At 35.9% G+C, this 20017-nt stretch overlaps 1 protein-coding gene across 3 annotated transcripts in view; it reads left to right on the top strand.

The window, feature by feature from the left end:
* Nucleotides 1-20017, top strand: part of LUZP2 (leucine zipper protein 2) — a 200155-nt gene that overhangs the window by 104776 nt on the left and 75362 nt on the right. For 2 of the 3 annotated variants that reach the window (XM_009688373.2, XM_068945329.1), the window contains exon 5: nt 4701-4763. The exons of the other annotated variant lie outside the window; for it this stretch is intronic. In XM_009688373.2, the coding sequence (XP_009686668.2) occupies nt 4701-4763 (63 nt within the window). The remainder of the gene's footprint in view (nt 1-4700; nt 4764-20017) is intronic. 3 annotated transcript variants of the gene reach the window in all.

Genomic DNA, 20017 nt, shown 5'->3' with positions numbered 1-20017 from the left:
GAACTCCCACACCAATTAAAGGGCATTTTGGAAAACTGATTATGCCCCTCGGGACTTACCAAATATAAAAGAATTGGGTTCGTTTAGGTGGTATAGGGTTACAATATTCGGGTCAATGGACTTACAAGTAATATAACTTCTCTAATTTCAGTTAATCAATACAAACATACAGTAACTATATACAAAGGTATTTAATGGAAGCTTCCAGGAACAATAACAAGGCAAATGAGGTTTCACAGTAAATAAAATTATGAATGATATTGATGCGTCTATATTAAAAAAAAAAAGAGAGAGAGCGCGAGAGAAGGCATGCGGGGGTGGGGGGGGGGAATTGCCCTGATCAGGCCACGGTGGGCAGGCGTGCTGATCCCTGGGAACAAAGCCTGTAGACGTGACCTAGCCACACTGGTGGGGGTGTACTGATCCTCGGTATAAAATCGTGTGCGGGTACAACCCATATTTGTGATCCGGCCACACCGATGGGGTATGCCGGTCCCCAGGAACAAAGCCCGTAGTGGTTAACACGCCACCTCAGGCAGCTGCTCAGAAGTGGTGGACTCTGGTGGGCTTGTCCTGGTCTGGCGTCCCATACCAGGAGGGAGTTGGGGGGGGCACACTGAAGGAGCACTGGTCTTCCTATCCGGTGCTTTGCTCCCGACGACGGCTGTCCCGCAGCCACGCTCCTCCTTGGTGGTTCTTTTCTTTCTTCAGTTACCACCACCAACTCCAGCAGCCTTGTAGGGCCAGCGGCCACCTTTTACGGGCAAGGCCCAATTGTGGGCGTAGTCATGCCGAGCCTGGTTTCTGCCTCCCTTCTGGAAAGTTCCTGGTGATGGGCAGCCAGGGCCCCTAGCAACATGTGAGCTGTCCTCGCCAATGAGTTTAAAGGGACACTGGCGGGAATCCCGATCAGGGCTGGGCAGTCTGATGGGGGTCAGATGTTAAATGCACGCTCCAACAGTTGATGTTAGAAAATGAACAGATATCAGTAGAGGGTGAAGTCTGAGGAACAGTGAATAGTCTGTTCTTCATTTAGATACAGATGATGCAGAATCTCCGGTAGTTTAACCTGGTTCTGACCAGTCCTTGGATATGTCTATTTAAGTACTCTTATGTAATCTAGGAGGAGGAGGAAAATTTTCCTGGAAATTGCAAGAACAATATGGTCATTCTGAAAACAGTAGTTTTTCTTTTTTAATTAGCAGTAAAAGATCCTTAACAAAATATGCAGAATTTAATTCAGCGATATCCATCACCAAGAAGGAATCAAGAGCCACCACAAACGCATGTCTGCAATATTTTTTACTAGAAAGATAAGATGTTCATTTTATTTCAACAATATGTATTTTGTTTACTAACAGTCTCTATGGCAAGTCAAACTCCTAAATGCCTCTATGGCAAAAATCCCTTTCTAAATTAAAATGCAGCTTTTTTTTTTTTTTTTAACTATTTAAATCTTATGTTCCTCTAAAAAAAAATCCCAATAGACAACAAATACATTTAACTTTACTTTCAGAGGTGTTTAATGCTTCACAGAACTTACTCTTTTTTTTTAAGAATATTTTCTCTCTTTCCTGTAATAGGCTGGCAAGGTCTCTCTAGTTATTAGAGCTGCATTATTTGGCTGAAAGTAGTTTCTGCCACGGCCAAAATTCTGATCCTGTCAAATGGAAGTTTTGACGCTGACCACACTGTACCCAGATTTCATTATAAGTGTGCAGCATGGTTTTTTTTTTTTTGCAGTGCTCTGCAGTATCAATTTGTACACTGTGACTTTAAAATAAGACCACAAAAATTAATATTTAGTATGTTAGACTTGCCAGATACTGCCATAATAGTTAACACTATACATTTCAGTCCCATCTTAACTGCTCGTGTCATAGTTTTAAGTAAGATTAAGAAGACAGAGGTAAGTAAATAAGCATACAGCTGAGCTTTGGCTTTTGTATTGGTATTCTTCCATCCTTCATCTGCAGTCAGTAACTAACTATTGTCTGACTTTTAGAATTAGATCATTGCCATCTGCCAGAGCATTTTGTATTTCGATGGAGGAAAATTTAATTTGAACATTTCAAGGTCACAAACTGCTGTGAGTAAAGGCCACTGGATGGAAGCTGTTGCTTTTAATAAATGTAATGAGCTCTGAAACACACAAAGCTCTGAATATCTTGAATGTCTGTCTCCAGGAGACTGAAGCAATGTCCTTGCTTGATATTGCAAAGTTCAGTCTTAGAACACCAGTATATTTTCATTATATATTTTCATAATTACAGCTAGATGTTCATTAAAGGCAGCCAACATTTTGAAACAGCTGAATGTCAAACAAGAGCAAAGAGTTGGTGGGAAAGTGGAAAAGATGTAGAAAGTTTCTTAGTTTCAGTTTTTCAGTTTCTGTGCCTTTAGTTTAGAGCTGAGCTTAAACGTCCGTTCATGTATGTTATCCTGTTAGGATCTGGAGACTGAAACTAGAATTTGTACACCTCTCCTTAGAAATGGTTCATACGTTGTTGTTGTTTGCTCCAGAAGAGTAAATTTGAACTTCAGGTTCTGAAGCAACATCGTAGTCCGTCATGACAGCTTTTCTCTGGGACTGACTGAAAGCATCAGGCAAATGCTCTGATACAGACTCATCTGCCTTAGAGCATAAAATTATGGAGACACGGATGCATTTAAATGGACAGATAGGTTCCCCCTACATTAGTTCTAGTAGCCGAGCTATATATATCCCTCCTATGTAGCCCTTTATAGTTATACTTTATGACTAAGTGGCTCTTCAGCTGTTAGAGGTTAAGTAGGCGAACTTTAAAATCGCTGTTACAAAAGCAAAAAAATCTGACTTTTTAATTAATGCTGGTAAATGTATATTTTTAAGTGTAACAGCATTGTTTTGCATTTTCCATTATTCAGGAAGGCTAAAACTGTAAGCTTGCAGTATGTAAGAGGTCCATATCAGTGATATCACATACGGGTGTATGTGAATAGTAATTAACATAAATTACTGGTTTGACTAACATAAATTAGTGGTTAAATGAACAGCACTGTGGTTTGTCCTAAATATCTCTTCCTTAGAAGATCTAAGCTAATACAGGCTATGCACACAGAGAACAATTTCTGTATCATATCTTTTTCATTATTTCATATATATTCAGATTTAGGAGTGATATACTTTGAAAGAAAAATAATATTCTTTTAGAGGTAGGACTAAGAGAAGGAATGGTCTTTAACAGACGTCAGCATGTTACATTTTGCCGGTATTTAATGATAGCTAGCAAGTCTTTTGAACACATAAATTACACTGAATAGTGATTTTCTTATTTTTCATTTGCTCTTGATCTTATACTGTTACTTTTATTTACTATTGTACAAAAAGTTTGTATTTATGACACAATATATGTAGACTAAAATTCACTATATGTGGATATGATTGCTAGGCAAGAGCTGGATAGGTTTGTCTTCTGTTAAAACAGCACCCTCAGTGGTAGTTGGAGGTGATTAGTATTTTCATAACTAACTGAACCATTTAGACGAAAGTTTGGAACAGTGTTGGCAAAAGAAGTTCCATTTCTGCATGCCAGTGAGCCTTAGTCTCATGGGCCTCTGCCAGCTTTCCTCTTAAGTGGTAACAGCGTTCGCTGACTTCTCTTCTGATTCTCGTCAGAGCGGTGCCCAGTCTGATGATGGTTTTTAAATTACTGATGTCTGTCTGCTTGAATGTGGACAAAATTTTAAGGACAGCTGTCATACCATACAGGTTCACTGTGATTTTTGAGCTGCATGATATTCAGACCATTAATCTGTAAAGAACTGTAAAGTTTTCCATGATTGTACTTTGTATCAGCGGGGGAGAGGGGAGGACACAAGACATGGGGTGTATAGGGAGGAGAGTTTTGCTAATTCAAGAAGGATGCTCGTGGATACCTTGAAGTGAGAGGAATATTTTCATTTAATACTAGCAGTTTTAATTGTTTTCTCCCATTATGCTTTAGAAAGCCAGGAGGAAAACAGGCTTCTAAAAGAAAGTATACAGCCTGAGTTGTATAAACGATCTTTTAAACTGTATATATTTGCTAAACTAAGATGAAAATTGAAAATTGATACTTTCCAAGACAAATCATTGAAATAAATAAAAACTAAGGACCAGATTCAAACACTTTCACTTGTATTGCACTTTATTCTACAGGTGAGTCTGGTGGGAATCAGGGGTTTTTCTTGTTAGGGCCAATAATAGCATGATAGTTATATCAAATGCTGGATTAGAAAACAGCTTTGCTAGTTGTTGTGTTCTTAGAAGATACAAATTTTGTAAACTGTAAAATCAGTTTATGTTGTTGTAAAAATCCTTAGTTCTCTAAAGATCACCTTGGGCTTCATTGTGAAGAACAAACACTGTAGTTACTGATTGAAAAGTAAAATGAGGCTTTTCAGGCACAGTGATTTTCCTGTCTTGATTAGCAAATTCTTGGTAAATACCATGTTATTTGTTTACAGGTTATTCAGCAAATGCCAAACTGTGGTATATAGCAGTTTGGTATACAACCAGTAGTTCACTAAGATAGCTTGTGATTAGGGTCAAGTTTAAATAATTTTCACATTGCTTTTCAAAACTGTGAATACAGTAAGAAAAAAGTAGAAATTGATGCTTAAAGTGTTGTTTGGGTATATTTCAAAAGCTTACATTCAACGTTTCTTTAAACTTTTAGATTAACTTTTTGAAGACTGAAATGGAAAGGAAGAGCAAAATGATCCGTGACCTCCAAAATGAGGTAAGAGGAATATTTGATTGTCAGCAATATATCTCGGAAGTCAACCTCAGAGAAGTTTTAATTTTTGAACAATACTGAATAGATTTTTTTTCTCTCCTCTAATATATAACTGAGAAAGCATTGAAGCATTTCAGGATTTTTTTCCCAGCCTTGTATTAGAATTGTGAAATGTTGAAAATTTCGAGATTTACTGAGGTCTGCCTCTTTAGAATGTCAAGCAATGAGTGTTGTTCCGGTGCACAAATTCATCTTCATTATAACATCATGATATTTTAGAGTGTAAAACTAAACCATCAGGTTCAAACATGCTAAATAAGCTATTAAAATAAATTAGAATGATTTAAGTCTAATTTTCCACTGTAGTCTTTTAATTCATACTGTATCTATGTCTCCTTATATACTGAGGATGAAAAATAGTGGACAAGTAATTATCCGGTTCCTCTACACAGAAATGAAAGGATATTTTTGACTTGAGATATTCAATCTGAAGAAGCATGGTATGAGTATTTTGCTTAGCTACGCAGCTATGGGATAGTACTTGAGCTTTATCCTGTTAATATTAATTCAGGAGCACTGCATAAGCATAAAAATAAACTGCTTGGAGATTGAAGGAGAAAAGAGAAAACAGAAAAGAAAATTAATTATCCTGACATTGCTCTCATTTGTCTATATGTTATTAATACGTTCAATTTCAATTTTTCATATATTAAATAATGAAGTGCAAATCAATCAAACATAATACATATTCAGCAGTACCTGTTTGGTACATACTTTTCCTCCCTATTGCTTAATCTAGCTAACCACTGTACAGATAGATGGTTTTCTGATGAAAGCCAGAGCTGAGCAGAAATCTGCATTCAGAGTTTACACTGAGGGAGGTGATAGTTTGGCTTCAGATTTGGGACATTATGTTGTTTTAGTAGAATGATGAAGCTTCAGTAAAGTATTCAAAAAACAAAAGCAACCAAACATGACAATGTATGTTTGGAAGTACTACTTCTTTGAAAACAACTGTTGACTCCTTGCTGCTGGTGCACAGTACATCTCTGTAACTTTGTTGTACTGATGAGTTGTGGTCTTTCAGAAAGGACTATTTAGTTCAGTTCTTTAGTTTATTGCTACATGGTGAAACTTCATTTACAGTGTAATTACCTACTTTAAAAATAAACAGAAAGATAATGAGGAAAGAAATAAAATCTCAGAATTAAGATTCTTAAAATTCTAAACAAACACTGTTCTAAAACGTTTTCTTAAAGTCTCCTTCGTGAATATGAATCTCAAATTGTTCCATTTTCTATTGTTTACAAAACTTTACATTAAGCTTTATGTTACATTTTAAGCATAAGAATCTTTGACAACTAAAAGTTGTCAAATTTAGACCAATTTAGGTTAGTGGCAGTATACTGTATCCCGTTGGATATCCTGGAATACCCTATCCATAGTACGTTCTCTCTAATCCAGTTGAAATGAGGATGTAGCTATGTTCTACACTTTTATTTGATACCATTTAGAGGAAAAACTCCTTTGTTAGTCTTTGAAATAGAAATGAAATATAGCCCTTGTTGACCCTGTCTTTTTCTTTTATTTTCTCAGTTAAATTGTGAGTAGGAAAAGCTTTGGAGGAGGAAATAAAATACTAGAACCCAAGGACATTTTTATTATGTTTCTTTTCAGTAATAGAAATGTCAGTACTTTGTAATCAAAATTTGAGTCACACTTGTTTTCTTACATGGAGAACACCAGAAGCATCTACAACACACACTACCTATATTTAAAATTCATATGTAAAGTTTCCATATAAAGTGTATATGCTACAGCTACTTCAGTTATGCACATCATAAACTTCAAAAAATAAGCAAATCCACTACATATTTTCCTCTAGACACCAAAAAGAGACAAGAACTACTATGGGAGATGCTGATCATATTGTTTGTGGGCTTTTAAATATATTTCAGATACTGCAGTGTTGGGGTTAATATGTGAATTGCATTTTTGCAGTGCCTCCTCTCAAGTCACTATAACAAATAATCAGTGGGTTGGTTACTTGTACTAGTGTTTGTATCCATTGCCTTGTGGTTGTTCTATTGTAAATCTGGCATCGGCAGAGGGAAAAATATTCTATTTCTGAGTTACTGCAGACTTTTCTTTATGCCTTGCTTTAGCATTACCTGTTCTAAGCGTATATGAAATCTTGATTTTTAGATGAAGTGAAGACTACAAAGTTCAGTGTGATTTTACGTTAGCTTTTATTTATTTGGTAAGACTGATTGTCAGCCACTGGCACCTCTGGGAAGATTTCATTTTTGCGTTGCATTTGCACAGCTCTTGCACAGGAATAATACTGAAATGTTTTTTCAGGGACTGAAACAAAATGTTGTGCATATAAAATGTTTATAAAAAATTATTTATTTGAAAAAGTAAAAAATGTGGCCTTGCCATTCTTATAAGGTAGTACTTGCCACTTTAACTGAATGTGGGAAAATACCTTATGAATTATGGAGGTCTAAGTTTTAAAATGCTTCTATGCATTCATATTTCCAATATGCACATGTATAAATACAAAATTTCTCTACTTTGAAATGTTAAATTGTAATTTTTTTAACCATCTCTTACTTTAAAAGTACTTCTCACACTGTGGCTGTGTTTCTGCTTTTTTTAAAATATAAGGAGCACAAGCAAGTGTTAGTAAGGCTTGCACAATATTTGTGAGAATTCTGGAAATAGATAATGGACCCACATCTGCTGCAGCCTCAGTTATGGGTGAGCAGTGTGTGTGCTGGCTGAAGTGGAAATGTGTACTGACTGAAGTAAAATTTTGTGTGGCATTCTTCTAACAGTAGTGTAGTTGAAATTCATCTAAGGTGGATGAACCACTGATGGAAAGTTTGATCTTAGAACTCAGCCATGATCTTTAGTAAAATATTTCTTGATTATATAATAACCTTTTTAAAAAAATATTTACTAAAAAAAATTTGTCACCATGTCTTGAAGCTAGAGTTTCTAAGGGTGTGTTTTTGAGAGTCTAGTTTTTGAAGTGGTTAGTTTTGAAAACTCTAGGCTAAATAGCATTGTAGCGCTGTACTTGTGTCATTGAAGGCAAGAATGCTAGCGTAGTCAGTGTCTCGGAGAAGTTTTCTTTGGACTAACAAGCTTCGTTTTTCTGCAGACTTTTCCATTCCGTATATATTTAAATATAATAGTACAGATAAATTCATCTGATTTTTACATGTACTCCGTTATTTAATTTATGAATAAGCCAGGTAGAAGTGATATGCTTACAGATCAGAATTTTTTTTTCACAATAATGTTAGCCTTTTACTTTCATCTTGTTCTGCCTTTTCCCAAATGTAAGTAAGTTCATAGGATTAAAAGCAGATGATCAGATGGTCTCTTGTTCGCTTACAAGACACACTTATCTTCATCTATTCTGTTCAATTTTTATATTTTGCCCTTTTTTCTAAGCTGGTCTGTTCCAAGTTTGATATATATGAAAATCAGGTCTGAACAGAGTGTTAAACTGTGATCTCTGGTGTCTGTGGCCTGTCAGGGTGTATACAGGTGCAATCTGAAAGAAGTGCCTGTTACTATTTGACCCACAAAGGAAATCTTGCGTATTTCAGACACTCAGGTGTTACTTAAGCCACATTCTTAGTTTTCTTCCATCTACAGTCATAACTACCACTGCTTTTATTCACCTGTGATGATATGATGCTTTGAAATAGAGCTTGCTAATTCTGATAAATCATGTCAGTCTAAAGCCATAGAAAATCCAGTTTCTTATTGCACACAAATAAATACTTCATTAGTCAGTGGGTTTTCCTAGATAGTTCTCCCCTGCCCGAAGAAAGTATTTATGCTTCTCAATTTAAGGATGCAGTGATTCAGACACTTTCTATCTCCTTGTAGCCTTCTATCTGAAGTTGCAAGAGCTGACTAGATAAACTGAATTTACCACAGTCTCTGCTGAAGTGTCTTAGGCTAATCATAGGATAAGTGGTTTCAGAGAAACCTCTAATTTGGAGACCTACATTTTTAAATTTCTAAGTGTGTGTTAGTCTGCAGAATGACTAAACATGTCTATCCAGAATGCATGGGCCATGTTCCCAACCGTCATCTGATGGATGGCACTCTGGATCAGACACAGATAAGTGGTGTGACTCCTAACCATCTTTCAAATTACAAGAACATAAGAGATGCACAATGGTCCATCTATCTCAGTATCTTGTTTGTGATAAGGACTACAGCAGATGCTATTAAGGCAGAAAACATGAGCCTGCGTATGTTCTGAGGTCTATTATGGGGTCTGCGTATGTTCTGAGGAAACTCGATTTTCTTTTGCCCAGAGAGGTGGTGGAGTCTCCTTCCCTGGAGATATTCAAAAGGCTCCTGGATGTGATCCTGGGCAATATGCTCTAGGTGACCCTGCTTGAACAGGGAGGTTGGACTAGATGATCTCCAGAGGTCCCTTCCAACCTAAACGATTCTGTGATTCTGTGATTCTGTGATTCTGTGATTCTCTTCTCACTTCCCACAGTGTCCACCATCACTGGATTTGGGATGTTAGAAGAAATATTCCTGCATATTCCCCATAGTGTATGTTTGTGAACCTGTTGTCCCTGAATTTGTCTTTTGAAGAAAGAGAAATACCTTTCTTCATGCCTGCTGGTGATCCCAGATACCTCCTCAACTTCTTACACTACCAAATTATGTTCTACTTCACTGTTTATCACTGACCTGATATTTTTTTACGGTCTTTCCTGTTCTCCTCGCTTGAGCAAGCTTTTCTTTTTGTAAATTCTAACCTGTTCCCTCTGATAGCCTTCTTAGCTTTTTAGAGTTATACAGGGTTTTGGGGGCTTCTAGTATAGTATTTTTGAACAACTTCTAGGCAGTTTGCATGTTTGTTTTTTAAACTGCTGCTCCTTTTAGAAGTTTTTAATAATTGCCTTATTTTTGTATAGTACTTTTTCATGAGACTGAATGTCTGCATATTGGATTCATTTGGCATTTGATCTCCTGCTGCAGTATTACACGTTATTGTACTTTGACAGTTATTGCAGAGTTTCCTATTAGTTCCTCTTGAACTCAGTCCTAGGCAACCCTTGAGAACAAATTCGGAATAACATAACGTCATTTCCTGAGGACTGTGGGACTGATCATTATAGGTAGCAGTCATTCAATGTGTAACTTATTTCAATCAGTGTCTTTGTCATGTTGCAATTGTCTGGCACTAAATAGCATGTCAGTCTGGCTGAGGTCTCTAGGTACTGCAGGATACAAAGAACAAAAAGGATGATGATTTCTCTTTACTATTTTGGCAAATCTTTGGAAAACAGATCAATGCACAGGGAAAAGCACATATATATAGACTGAGTGGCTGACATTCACAAGATCATAAATGTTTGAGGAGTGTTTTTTATATATATCTCTACTATCCTACCGTACCTGGCTGTGATTCTCACTAAATCTTTAGGGAACTACTTCTGCTACAGAATGGCACAGAAGATAAGCAGGAGTTTTGTGAGTTACTGAGTGAACGGCTTCTGAAGACCTGCGTAAATTTCTTTTGACGCATCTATGTTGGTGCTGAAAAATGGTAATTAACCTTAGATGTAGAGTGATAATTAAACTAGAGTTATCAGTTAAGATAGGAAGGAGAATATACCACACCAATAAAACTTTACCTTTACAAAAGATTTCCAGTTTCCTGAAGCCTTCAGTTGTGTTTTTGATTCTAGCTCACCTCCTTCTCCTCCTTCCTCCTCCATACGGCCAAATTATGTATGATCTGACTGTTATTCAAATGTTCCTGGAATTCTTCAAAAAGAACGACCTGATTTATATTACTCATCTCTTTTCAGTTCTAGGATTTAAAAGAAAAAAAAGTTTTAACAAGCAGACTAGAAGGAGAAAGGCAACGTTCTTCTCTAGGGAAATAGCGAGTTAACGTCTAGATGCTCTAAATGGTACTACAGTACCTTCCAGTACTTTGTATAAACGTTTCAAATTTGTTGTGCGAATAAAAGGATTAAATCTTGCAGAAGGAGTGTAATAGGAAAGACATGACTAAGGCAAAGAGACTTAATTTAATGTGAAATAAAGAGAGATGAGGTGTAGAAAAAATGCAATAAAGATTTGGTGTACTAGGTTTTCAAAATTGCATGAGAAGTGATAAAGGATCTTTCTTCCCAAAAAATAAAGGGTTTGGCACAACCGTATATTTAAGAAGAGCAATGATTTGTAGCTGGAAAAGATAAGTTTAATGCAAGTACTGAAACTACTCCATTAAGGTGATGCATCTGTCATTCTTCTACTATTATCCTATCCAAACACACTCGCATAGATGAATACAGGAAAAGTCAACATGAGTGATCTGGATTTTGTTTGTTTTTAATTTAATCAAATCTTCTGAAATATTTCCTTTTTTTATATTATCATTTTACAATATGTTCTAAGAGCTATAAGAAAAGATTGAAGGCACCATTTATTTTGCATGTGCTTTAGAGGAAGTACAGGATAGTAGCTGTGATTAAAGAAGCAATATGATCCTAGCATGCTATGGAAATCAGTAGCTCTAGTGTTCTTTTCTTGGGTCTGTCAGCTAAACTTGCCTTGAAATAAACTTAATTTGAGAGAATTGCTTAGTCTCTCTGTGCATCAGCTAGTGTGCAGAAAAAGAAATAATAACAGTACCTATCTAATGGATTTTTGTTAAACCTCTGTGCTGTGTTTGCCAGTTCCCTGAAAGTAAGTCCACTGATGCCAGCAAGTTTTTCAGGGATTTCATTAATTGTTCTTGAGGTTTTTAGTTAGGCCCAAGTACTTTGACAAAATTTGACTGCAGTTAAACTATATGATTTTAAGGCAACATGTTATATAATCCTTGCCTCTGACCACAAAGTGCATAGTATGCTTTTACAAATTTTTTGATGGTGAGATTGAATATGCTGTGTATTTAAATAATTGATAGCATTGTATTTATGATAAAAAAAAAAAAGGGGGGGGGGGCTCTCTGCATACAGATGAGTAGAAATAGATAATGAAAATTGAATTCCTTTTGTGGCTACTTTTGTGCTCTTTCAAATGCTGCTTTTCCCTTCAATTTTTCTTGGCAAATTCTGAGTTTTGCAATCTCGGACTCTTCCATGACTGTAAAAATAATTCCCCATTTAGTTCTGTTCTTTCAGCGAATGCCCTACTGCCGTTCAACATTGCAATTCAAAGACAGGAATAGACAACAACAGCTTTCCAACTGAATGCAGCAGCTGTGATGTAACATGTGAGGAGAGGATGTTGTACAGAAAGACAATTTTCAGGCTATTCAAGGCTTTCAAAAAAACCCAATTAACAACAAAAATTGTCCTTAGTATGGAAAAGTGCCAAATACAGAGTATAGGGATCATGCATCTGAAAAATTCTGACAGTTTTAGGAGGTCTCCAAGCGCTTTCTGCCATACCTGAAAAAAATCTGTAAAACTTCCAGGTGTAAGACTGTGATATGTTAATGTAGTCTAATAAAGGGTTGGCATTTAAATGGATTAGCCCTTATTTTGGGAAGTTGCTATTATTGACAAAGATACCAAGAGGTTTGGGAATTCAAAAGCAGAGGTGGAGCTAAGGAAATCAGCAAAAATGCAGACTGAAAGAAAATATGTATAAAATACTTTGAAAAATGTTCATGTTTGGAGGTGAGCTACTATGGAATGAGCAGCTCACTTCTACCATGTCACAGTCACCCATCAGTTTTGGCAAGTGATGTCACAACCACTCTGAAAATGAAGTTAAAGCAGGATGCTGTTAACCCTTGTTTTTTAAAGTGACCAAAAAAATCTCTATCCTGACACTTACTATTTGGCATTCAGAACTGAACATTTTGAGTGCAACTCTAAGTATACATACATAATGAATTATTTTCCTAAATTAATCTCTTGTATGTATTGATGTCAGTTATACATTTTGTTGGTTTTTCATTCGTTTTCTCTTAATAGTGCTAACAAGGTCATCTTTAGAAAAAGGGAATTGTCATTGGTGGCATACATTAGGTATGCCATTTTCTTGAGATCAGTGAGTGAGGAATTTGCCCCCAGACTTCATAAATGGTATCGTTCCCTATATTCTTTACTGAAAAGTAGTGAAATGTACTTAGGACATTGTAGTTTGGTCTTGTGTCATATTGGTTTGGATTATGACAGAAAAAAGTTGCCTCATGTAAGACTTGCAGGTAATAAAAAAAGGCTCTGATTTAAACCATTTAATCACATCTGATTTATTAGAGAAGAAATAACTATTCAGCTGCTCATATTATCTTTGGATAATGTACTTTAAAATATCTCTGTGAATACCTATATTAAGGTAAGTTAATCTCTTTACAGATTCTATTTTCAACAATCCCATGTATTTATAAAGTTGGTACAGTGGTTTATAAAAGGCCATCCATTTCTTAGCTGTTTAGACTGTGGCAGAACTTGGAAAACCATGAATTATATAAAAGACCTACGGTAATACAGGCAATACAAAATGAACTAGGAGCAGGAAATGAATTTGACTATAGCTCCCAGTAATATTTGTTCTGCTAAGAAGCATGTTTTTAAATAACTACCTTGTAAACAATACTTTTCCTCTATTCATGTTTAAATTGTGGTTATGGTTTTAGTGTTGAGTAAATCATCCTAAAACGGAATTTTTTTCCAATCTTTCTGTGCTTAGCTGCACTAATAAAAGGTAAAGTCATGGTAGTTATAAATCCTACCTGATCTATAGGGAATTTCATGCCCTGCAGAGTGAATTCAATCAAATTACGTTGAATTACAGTGAAAGAAACCTCCCTTAGTGAAGCAGAAATGAAATTTTAAGGCTTTGAGACTGTATGCTGACCCTATCCTATAAAGGAGGACATTGTAGTTCTTCACTCTTCGTACTCTCCAGATAAAATTAAATCTTATCCTGTGTTTGTTCCAAGTATAAAAGCTGTCCTGTGCAGGGGCGGGGAGGAGGAGGGTAAAGTTTTATTTGGGACCGTCTTCCCCCTATTTGGATACTGCATTGGTTCTACAGTGCTGCTTACATGCTTATCTGCATAATACCTAAAAAAGCATCTACAAGTACCAGAGATGGGGGCACTGCCCAGGGGTAGATGAATAAGCAGGAAGAGGAAGAGTACAGAAACAGTGACCATTTTAAACAGCACATTCTGCTAACAAACTTTGAATTCAGTATTGTTTCTTGGTTCACTTTGGAATTAAGTTCCTAAGTTTACTTTTTGAAGTAAAATCTCATCTTTCAAAAATAATTTTGTTGTTTAAAATTGTTCAGTGTGATTTGTACTGAAAATGATAAGACAAAGGTGGAAATGTTGAATCAGTTGAAAATTACTATTAATTAGTATTTGAGATCACATAGCAATCACCCTAATGCATCCAGGTTGTCACTGTGTATATATTATATATATGGTAGAAAGCGTAACTACTGTAAATATTAGAATGAGCTTTAGATTTTAAAAGTCCTAATGTTTTCCTGACTTTATAAATCTAAGACCCTAGGACACATTTTCTCAGTTGCTGTTGATAATCAGAATCAAAGGGGATAGAATGGATATGTTTCGTTTGGTCCACTCTTTCCTAAGGTCCACCATGTTTTTGGATGCTTGATACATTCTTTAAATATTAATTCAGGTTCTCTAAACTCTGATTCACAGCTATGAATTACAGGAGAGTAGACGACAGACATTCAAATAACAATGTTTGGGTGGAATGTATCGTTAGTGAAGGAGAAGATTAAAAATGAAATGCATGCCTGTGACCCACCTTTTATCTTGTACTTAGCCACCATGTTTAGAAAACTGTCTGCTTGGATTTTGCACAATATTATTTGTCTATCACTTTTTCAATTAACCACAATGTTGAAAATCATAGCAGTGTTCTTTAGTCATCTTGCTGAAGCCGTTCTGATTTCTTTACTTGTTTTTCCCAGATTGCCCAGGACTCCTTGTTAATTTCTTACTTCTGACATCCTCCTTCGTTAGTTCCAAAATGTATCTGAATTCTTTATTTTTGTCTATCTCAATAGTCTAGTCTCAAATCTCTGTAACAGGTTTTTTTATCCCTGAAGCTTAGTCTTTTTCGATTGTCATTTGGAGCAAATTATCTCCAGTGAGAAGAAAGAGTCATTTCCAATCTGTGCTTTCATTCCATTTCATAGGGAATTGCCACTGTTAATTAGAGCTCCTGGGTACTGATGCTACCTAATGTGGTAATATCTAAGGTAAGCTTTTATAAAAATTTCGAAGGTCAGACTGAATAGGTCATAGGGAGTAGGGAGATGCTAGAGTTCTCTGATACTCCATTTCTCTTATTTTTATGGAAACTAAGGGATACGAATAATAAGCCCTCGTGGTCCCCTCACTTCATTTTAATTCAAAGAGGCAGTAAAACATGAAGTAAAAGAAATAATCTTGACTAATTAATTTTAAAAGAGCTCTACTGACTCCTTTGAACTCACAACTCCCAATGACGTCTGCTGTAGCCTCACTAGGCAACAGGGGCAGCATGAAACCTAATTAAAATCTTTGGTCTTTGAACTTACAGAGAGAGTTTTGTGAATCCTAGTGCTATCCAAATTTGTTTTTTCTAGCATTACAGATCTTGAGGGCAAGGTGGCTTAGAGCCAACCTACAGAGAACTTTAAGGGTGGGTGTTTGGTCTTTGAACTTACAGAGAGAGTTTTGTGAATCCTAGTGCTATCCAAATTTGTTTTTTCTAGCATTACAGATCTTGAGGGCAAGGTGGCTTAGAGCCAACCTACAGAGAACTTTAAGGGTGGGTGAAATGTTATTATCCATGTAGGACTTTCCCTGATGCTAGTGTAAGTTTTGCGAACCAGGAGGGAAAAAAAAGTGCTGAGCTAATTTATTCATGTTAAGCAGAGGAATGGCAAGTTAGCTTTGGTACCAAGATACTGAAATTACCCAGTGGGAAGACAACTTGAAAGGGAATAAGAGTGGCATATGTAGAAAAAATAAGAACATAATTCATACTTCAGAACCTTGAGTAGGCATTGCTGATTTTTATCCTTGGATGAAATAATACAAGTATTTAATAATCAGATTTCTGTGGTTAATAAACAGATAGCTGAGGCCGGCTGTTGATTTCATTATTACAGGTAACACTGTCAATCACCACTGTTTGCAACTTATCATCAAGAAAGGGATGACCGTTAAAGAGGAGATCCGAATTAGCCATATTCTGTATCAAAGCGTTCTTTGCCTCTGATAAAAACGATGCAGCACTCTGCATAAGAATTTATAAAAGATTTGTGTAGTATAAAAATACATTTGATGTATTTGTTTAAAATGCTACTTGATGAAGCTATGTCATTGCTGGAATGCTCCTGTCCTGAGCTGAGTTCTCCAGACACCGGAGACCCCTGGATTAGGTGAGACACTGAATTAGATGAGAGAGACATGTCTCTGGCAATTCTAACTAGCTTTCCCTTAAAGTTGATAAGAATTTAGAGAAATGAGACTGGAGAACCCCAACCCGATCATATTATGGTGCATCATACAAAAGTATTAAAGTTCTGCAGATTTCAAGAGAGAAGACTGAGAGTGTTCGCACTTTCTTCATCACGTTTAATATAAGTAAGTTTATTTGCTGAGTTCAACAGAAGCAGAAAGTGATTTTGAAATATAATATTTGCTGTTCAGAAGTTTACGTTAAACTGGACTGCTGTTATTTTGTAGTTCTTAATCCGATGCAAGATAAAGTGTAGCTGCAGAATTCCAACTTTATTTGGTAAAGTATTTCTAGACTGAGGGTTGATAGCCTACGACTTTATAAAAATTTTAGTCCTCTCCTGAGACTCGCTATCCTCTACTCTTAATTTTACCAAACTAAATACAATTTTTGGAATGATAATTCCAATTACGTATGGATATTCAAAGAGGTTAAAACAGTAACATACTTTATTAAAATCCATGTTAGAATTATTCTAGAAATAAAGCGTCACGTAAAATTCTTCACTTGTCAGTCATGTTAGTACCTGAGTTAATGTGTTTGTAGGATTTTCCATTCTCTGCAAAACCTTATGAACTATCCAATAGTAATGCAACTTCAGTGTGTTACTCTAAATGAAGTAAAGTTAAACTAGTTAACTAGAAGTTAAACTATTTTTTATTGATAGGAAAAAAATTGGTTCTCACCTATTTTCCATCTCACTTCGGCTAGAAAACCTAGAATATTTTCAAATGCAGAAATTTTTCTCAGCAAAAAGTTCAGTGCTTTTAGGGGGGGATGTTCGGAGTTTGTTCAGCTCAAATAGTTAAATATCACTTATTCTAATGAATAACTCAGTCTAGCTACTGAATTGTTAGCCTTAGAAATGTGAAAATGTAAACTTTGTGCTGCAGTGGGAGCAAAGTACTCTCCAAACTTACTGGCCTATTCCTTCAGAATCACTCCAGTAATTCACTGTAGATTATTCTAGATTAGTGCTTGGAAAGAGTTGATGCTCAACATCCAGTCAGGTAGCAAAAATCATACTATTTCGGTTGCACAATTGCTCATTATCTGTTACCAGAAATGTTTAAAACGACTAAGTTCCGGAGTCTTTTCCCCAACACCGCTCCCTTTTGAACACAGCTCAGTCTTACTCATGGCTGAGGATGCTGTTTGAAAAAGAAACAATAAATTGATGAATTGACTTGTCAGTAATTGTGAGCATAATACTGAAGTGACATTGATTTTATTTAGTTGTCATTTAAGTTCTGTATTGATCTTAAGAATGCTGGTTTATATCTATGCTATAATTTAAAAATACAGTTTTCATTAGACCTCTAGAAATGGCTTTGCCATATTAGTCCCAGTAATTATGCCTATTTGTCAAATTTACCTATAAAAGTCTTCTCATGTAATGAATTTCAGTTGTTCAAAATTTGATTACACAGTTATCGTAGTTGAAAATGTTTAAAACAGCCAATAACAATTGGATTATTCACTTCTTTTAACTATCTCTGGCATTCATACAATTTAAAATATGAAAAATTTAATAGATTTGAAAATGTTTCCTAAGTGAAATTAGAACGGTTTAATAAGCAGGTGTTGCTTTAAAGTGTTATGGAAGGTGTTGTCTAGTCTCATCTCAATTTTTCTTTGTGAATAAGGATCTCTGAGTAGCATTTTATTGTATCAAATAGCATGCCTGAACTCCAGTAAGGTCTTATGGTTAAAACATTTCACATTCCTCTGGATCGTCCACAACCTGTGCTGTTCCTTTGACATGTTGTAATTAGGTTCTTTAAAATGTAGAGTAATTATTCTATTTAAGAATATAAATTTAATATTGTGTATCAGGTGGCCATTTCTTGTTTTTGTCTGTATGTGTGTGTGTGTGTGTATTCATAAGTATGTATTTGTATATACATTAATGTTAAAGTTTTTCTTTACATATGGATTCATATATATGTGTATATGTGCATAAGAAGATAATGTGACCTTAAAAACATAGCTTACAAGGTACCAAAATGCCAGCAGTCGATGCAAAGAAAACTGTAGTGACTCAGTTTCTGAGGATGTACCCTGAATTTTATCTCCATTTCCAGTACTACCTGCTGATACTATTTCTTGTATCATAACTTCAAATCTTTCTGTGTCATTTTCAAATTATTCTGTTTGTGGCAGATTTTTTGGAGATTATGAAAGATTGATTTCCCATTGATTTCAGTGGAGTTTTGCCCGCTTACTTGAGGAGATAATTTGATCTTTAAATTTAAAGGGTTTAGGATATCACTGAGCTAGGAAATCCACATTTTCAAGATCAGACTCAGCAACTGTCCCAATTACATTCAAGTATTGTTAATTTATGGAAATTCATCCATTTAGTCTTTCGTAAAATGGTTTAAACCTGCCCTCCTTAATTTTAGTAGTGAATGACTGGTATTCTGCAAGAACAAATACCTTTAAATACGAACAGTTTTGTGTTAGGACCCTTTCACACACTGAGAAGCAGGTTACTAGCTAGCTACTGGTTCTACTTCCACAGTAAAATTAGGCTTCTGTGGAAGAATGTACGACGTGCTGTGCAAGAGTAGGCGTAGCATGCTCCAGCTGTATGGCTTTGGGTGCTGTGCCACTGTGAGGCACGACCCTGGGTTTCAGAAGCTTTTCCAGGTAGAAAAATGCCCAGAAATAACAAAGTCCAAGACTGAAACTTTTTTATAAAAATAAAATAGCAGTGTTCAGTGGGTGTGTTGTTGTTTTGTTTGTTTGTTTTTTAGCCAAATTTCATAACAAGCAAGGTGTTAAGAAAATTTGGATGAAACAAGCCAATCTGAATTCAGAGGGTAGGGTTATATTTTGCTAATTTCCAATTTATGTGAAAAGAGACTGCTTTCCAATTAAAACGATGCAGGTGGAGAAAATGAACTTAAGTGGAGAGCAAAAAATACTGGATATTAAATATAGTACAAGAGTTATGTAAAACAAAATTTCCAGAAAAAATGTAGTGATGCCTCTCCTGTCGGCCAGCTGTGGGTTCAGCTTGGCCTAAATGGATGGGTAGGTGTTAGTCAGCCTCGCTGTTCAGCTGTACTCTGCTGTACACCTTCAGTAGTCACAGAGGCCAGAACGAACCTAATTAACTTCCTGAGATAATTCCAATGTATTGTTTGTATTAAATAAAAGGTTTACTATGCTGTAAATTACACAATTTTGTGCTATATAGAGGCAGGAAGTCAGGTTAATTTAAATATCCTTTTTTTTTTTTTTTTTCACTTCCCAATAGGATTGTTTCACTCTTTTTTTTTTTTTTTCATTCTTTTCTTGCCCGTTAATTTTTTTGGTAGAGCTATGAGCTTTAGGGTGTTTGGCATAGCCAATGGTAGACATTCAGCATTTAATTTGTAGATGTTATGCTCACTTTGAATCCTAGGGGAAAAGAGGTGGAGATCTGGGAGCTGGCAGTTAGGATCTTCTCCTTCATTTGCTAAAAATGAGCCCAACAAGATCAAGGAAATGTTAGCACCAAGATAGAGCCATGGGACCATTATCCTGTACCTGTTTACGGGATGCTGAATAGTTTTGGGTAAAAGGTGTCACCTGCTATGTAACGATGCTTCCTTCCTACAGCAATGTCTGTCTTTTATGTGGGCTCAGAGTGGATAGAGGTGAGGGGGGAGGCAGCTATTATTTCTTATTATGAAATCTGCTTTGGTTGTTTATACAATGCTGTCACTGTATTTTAATTTCACAAGAAGATAAAAT

Source organism: Struthio camelus, chromosome 5, assembly GCF_040807025.1.
Source record: "Struthio camelus isolate bStrCam1 chromosome 5, bStrCam1.hap1, whole genome shotgun sequence".
NCBI classification, from domain to species: Eukaryota; Metazoa; Chordata; class Aves; order Struthioniformes; family Struthionidae; genus Struthio; species Struthio camelus.
This window is presented reverse-complemented; position numbering and strand designations above follow the sequence as displayed.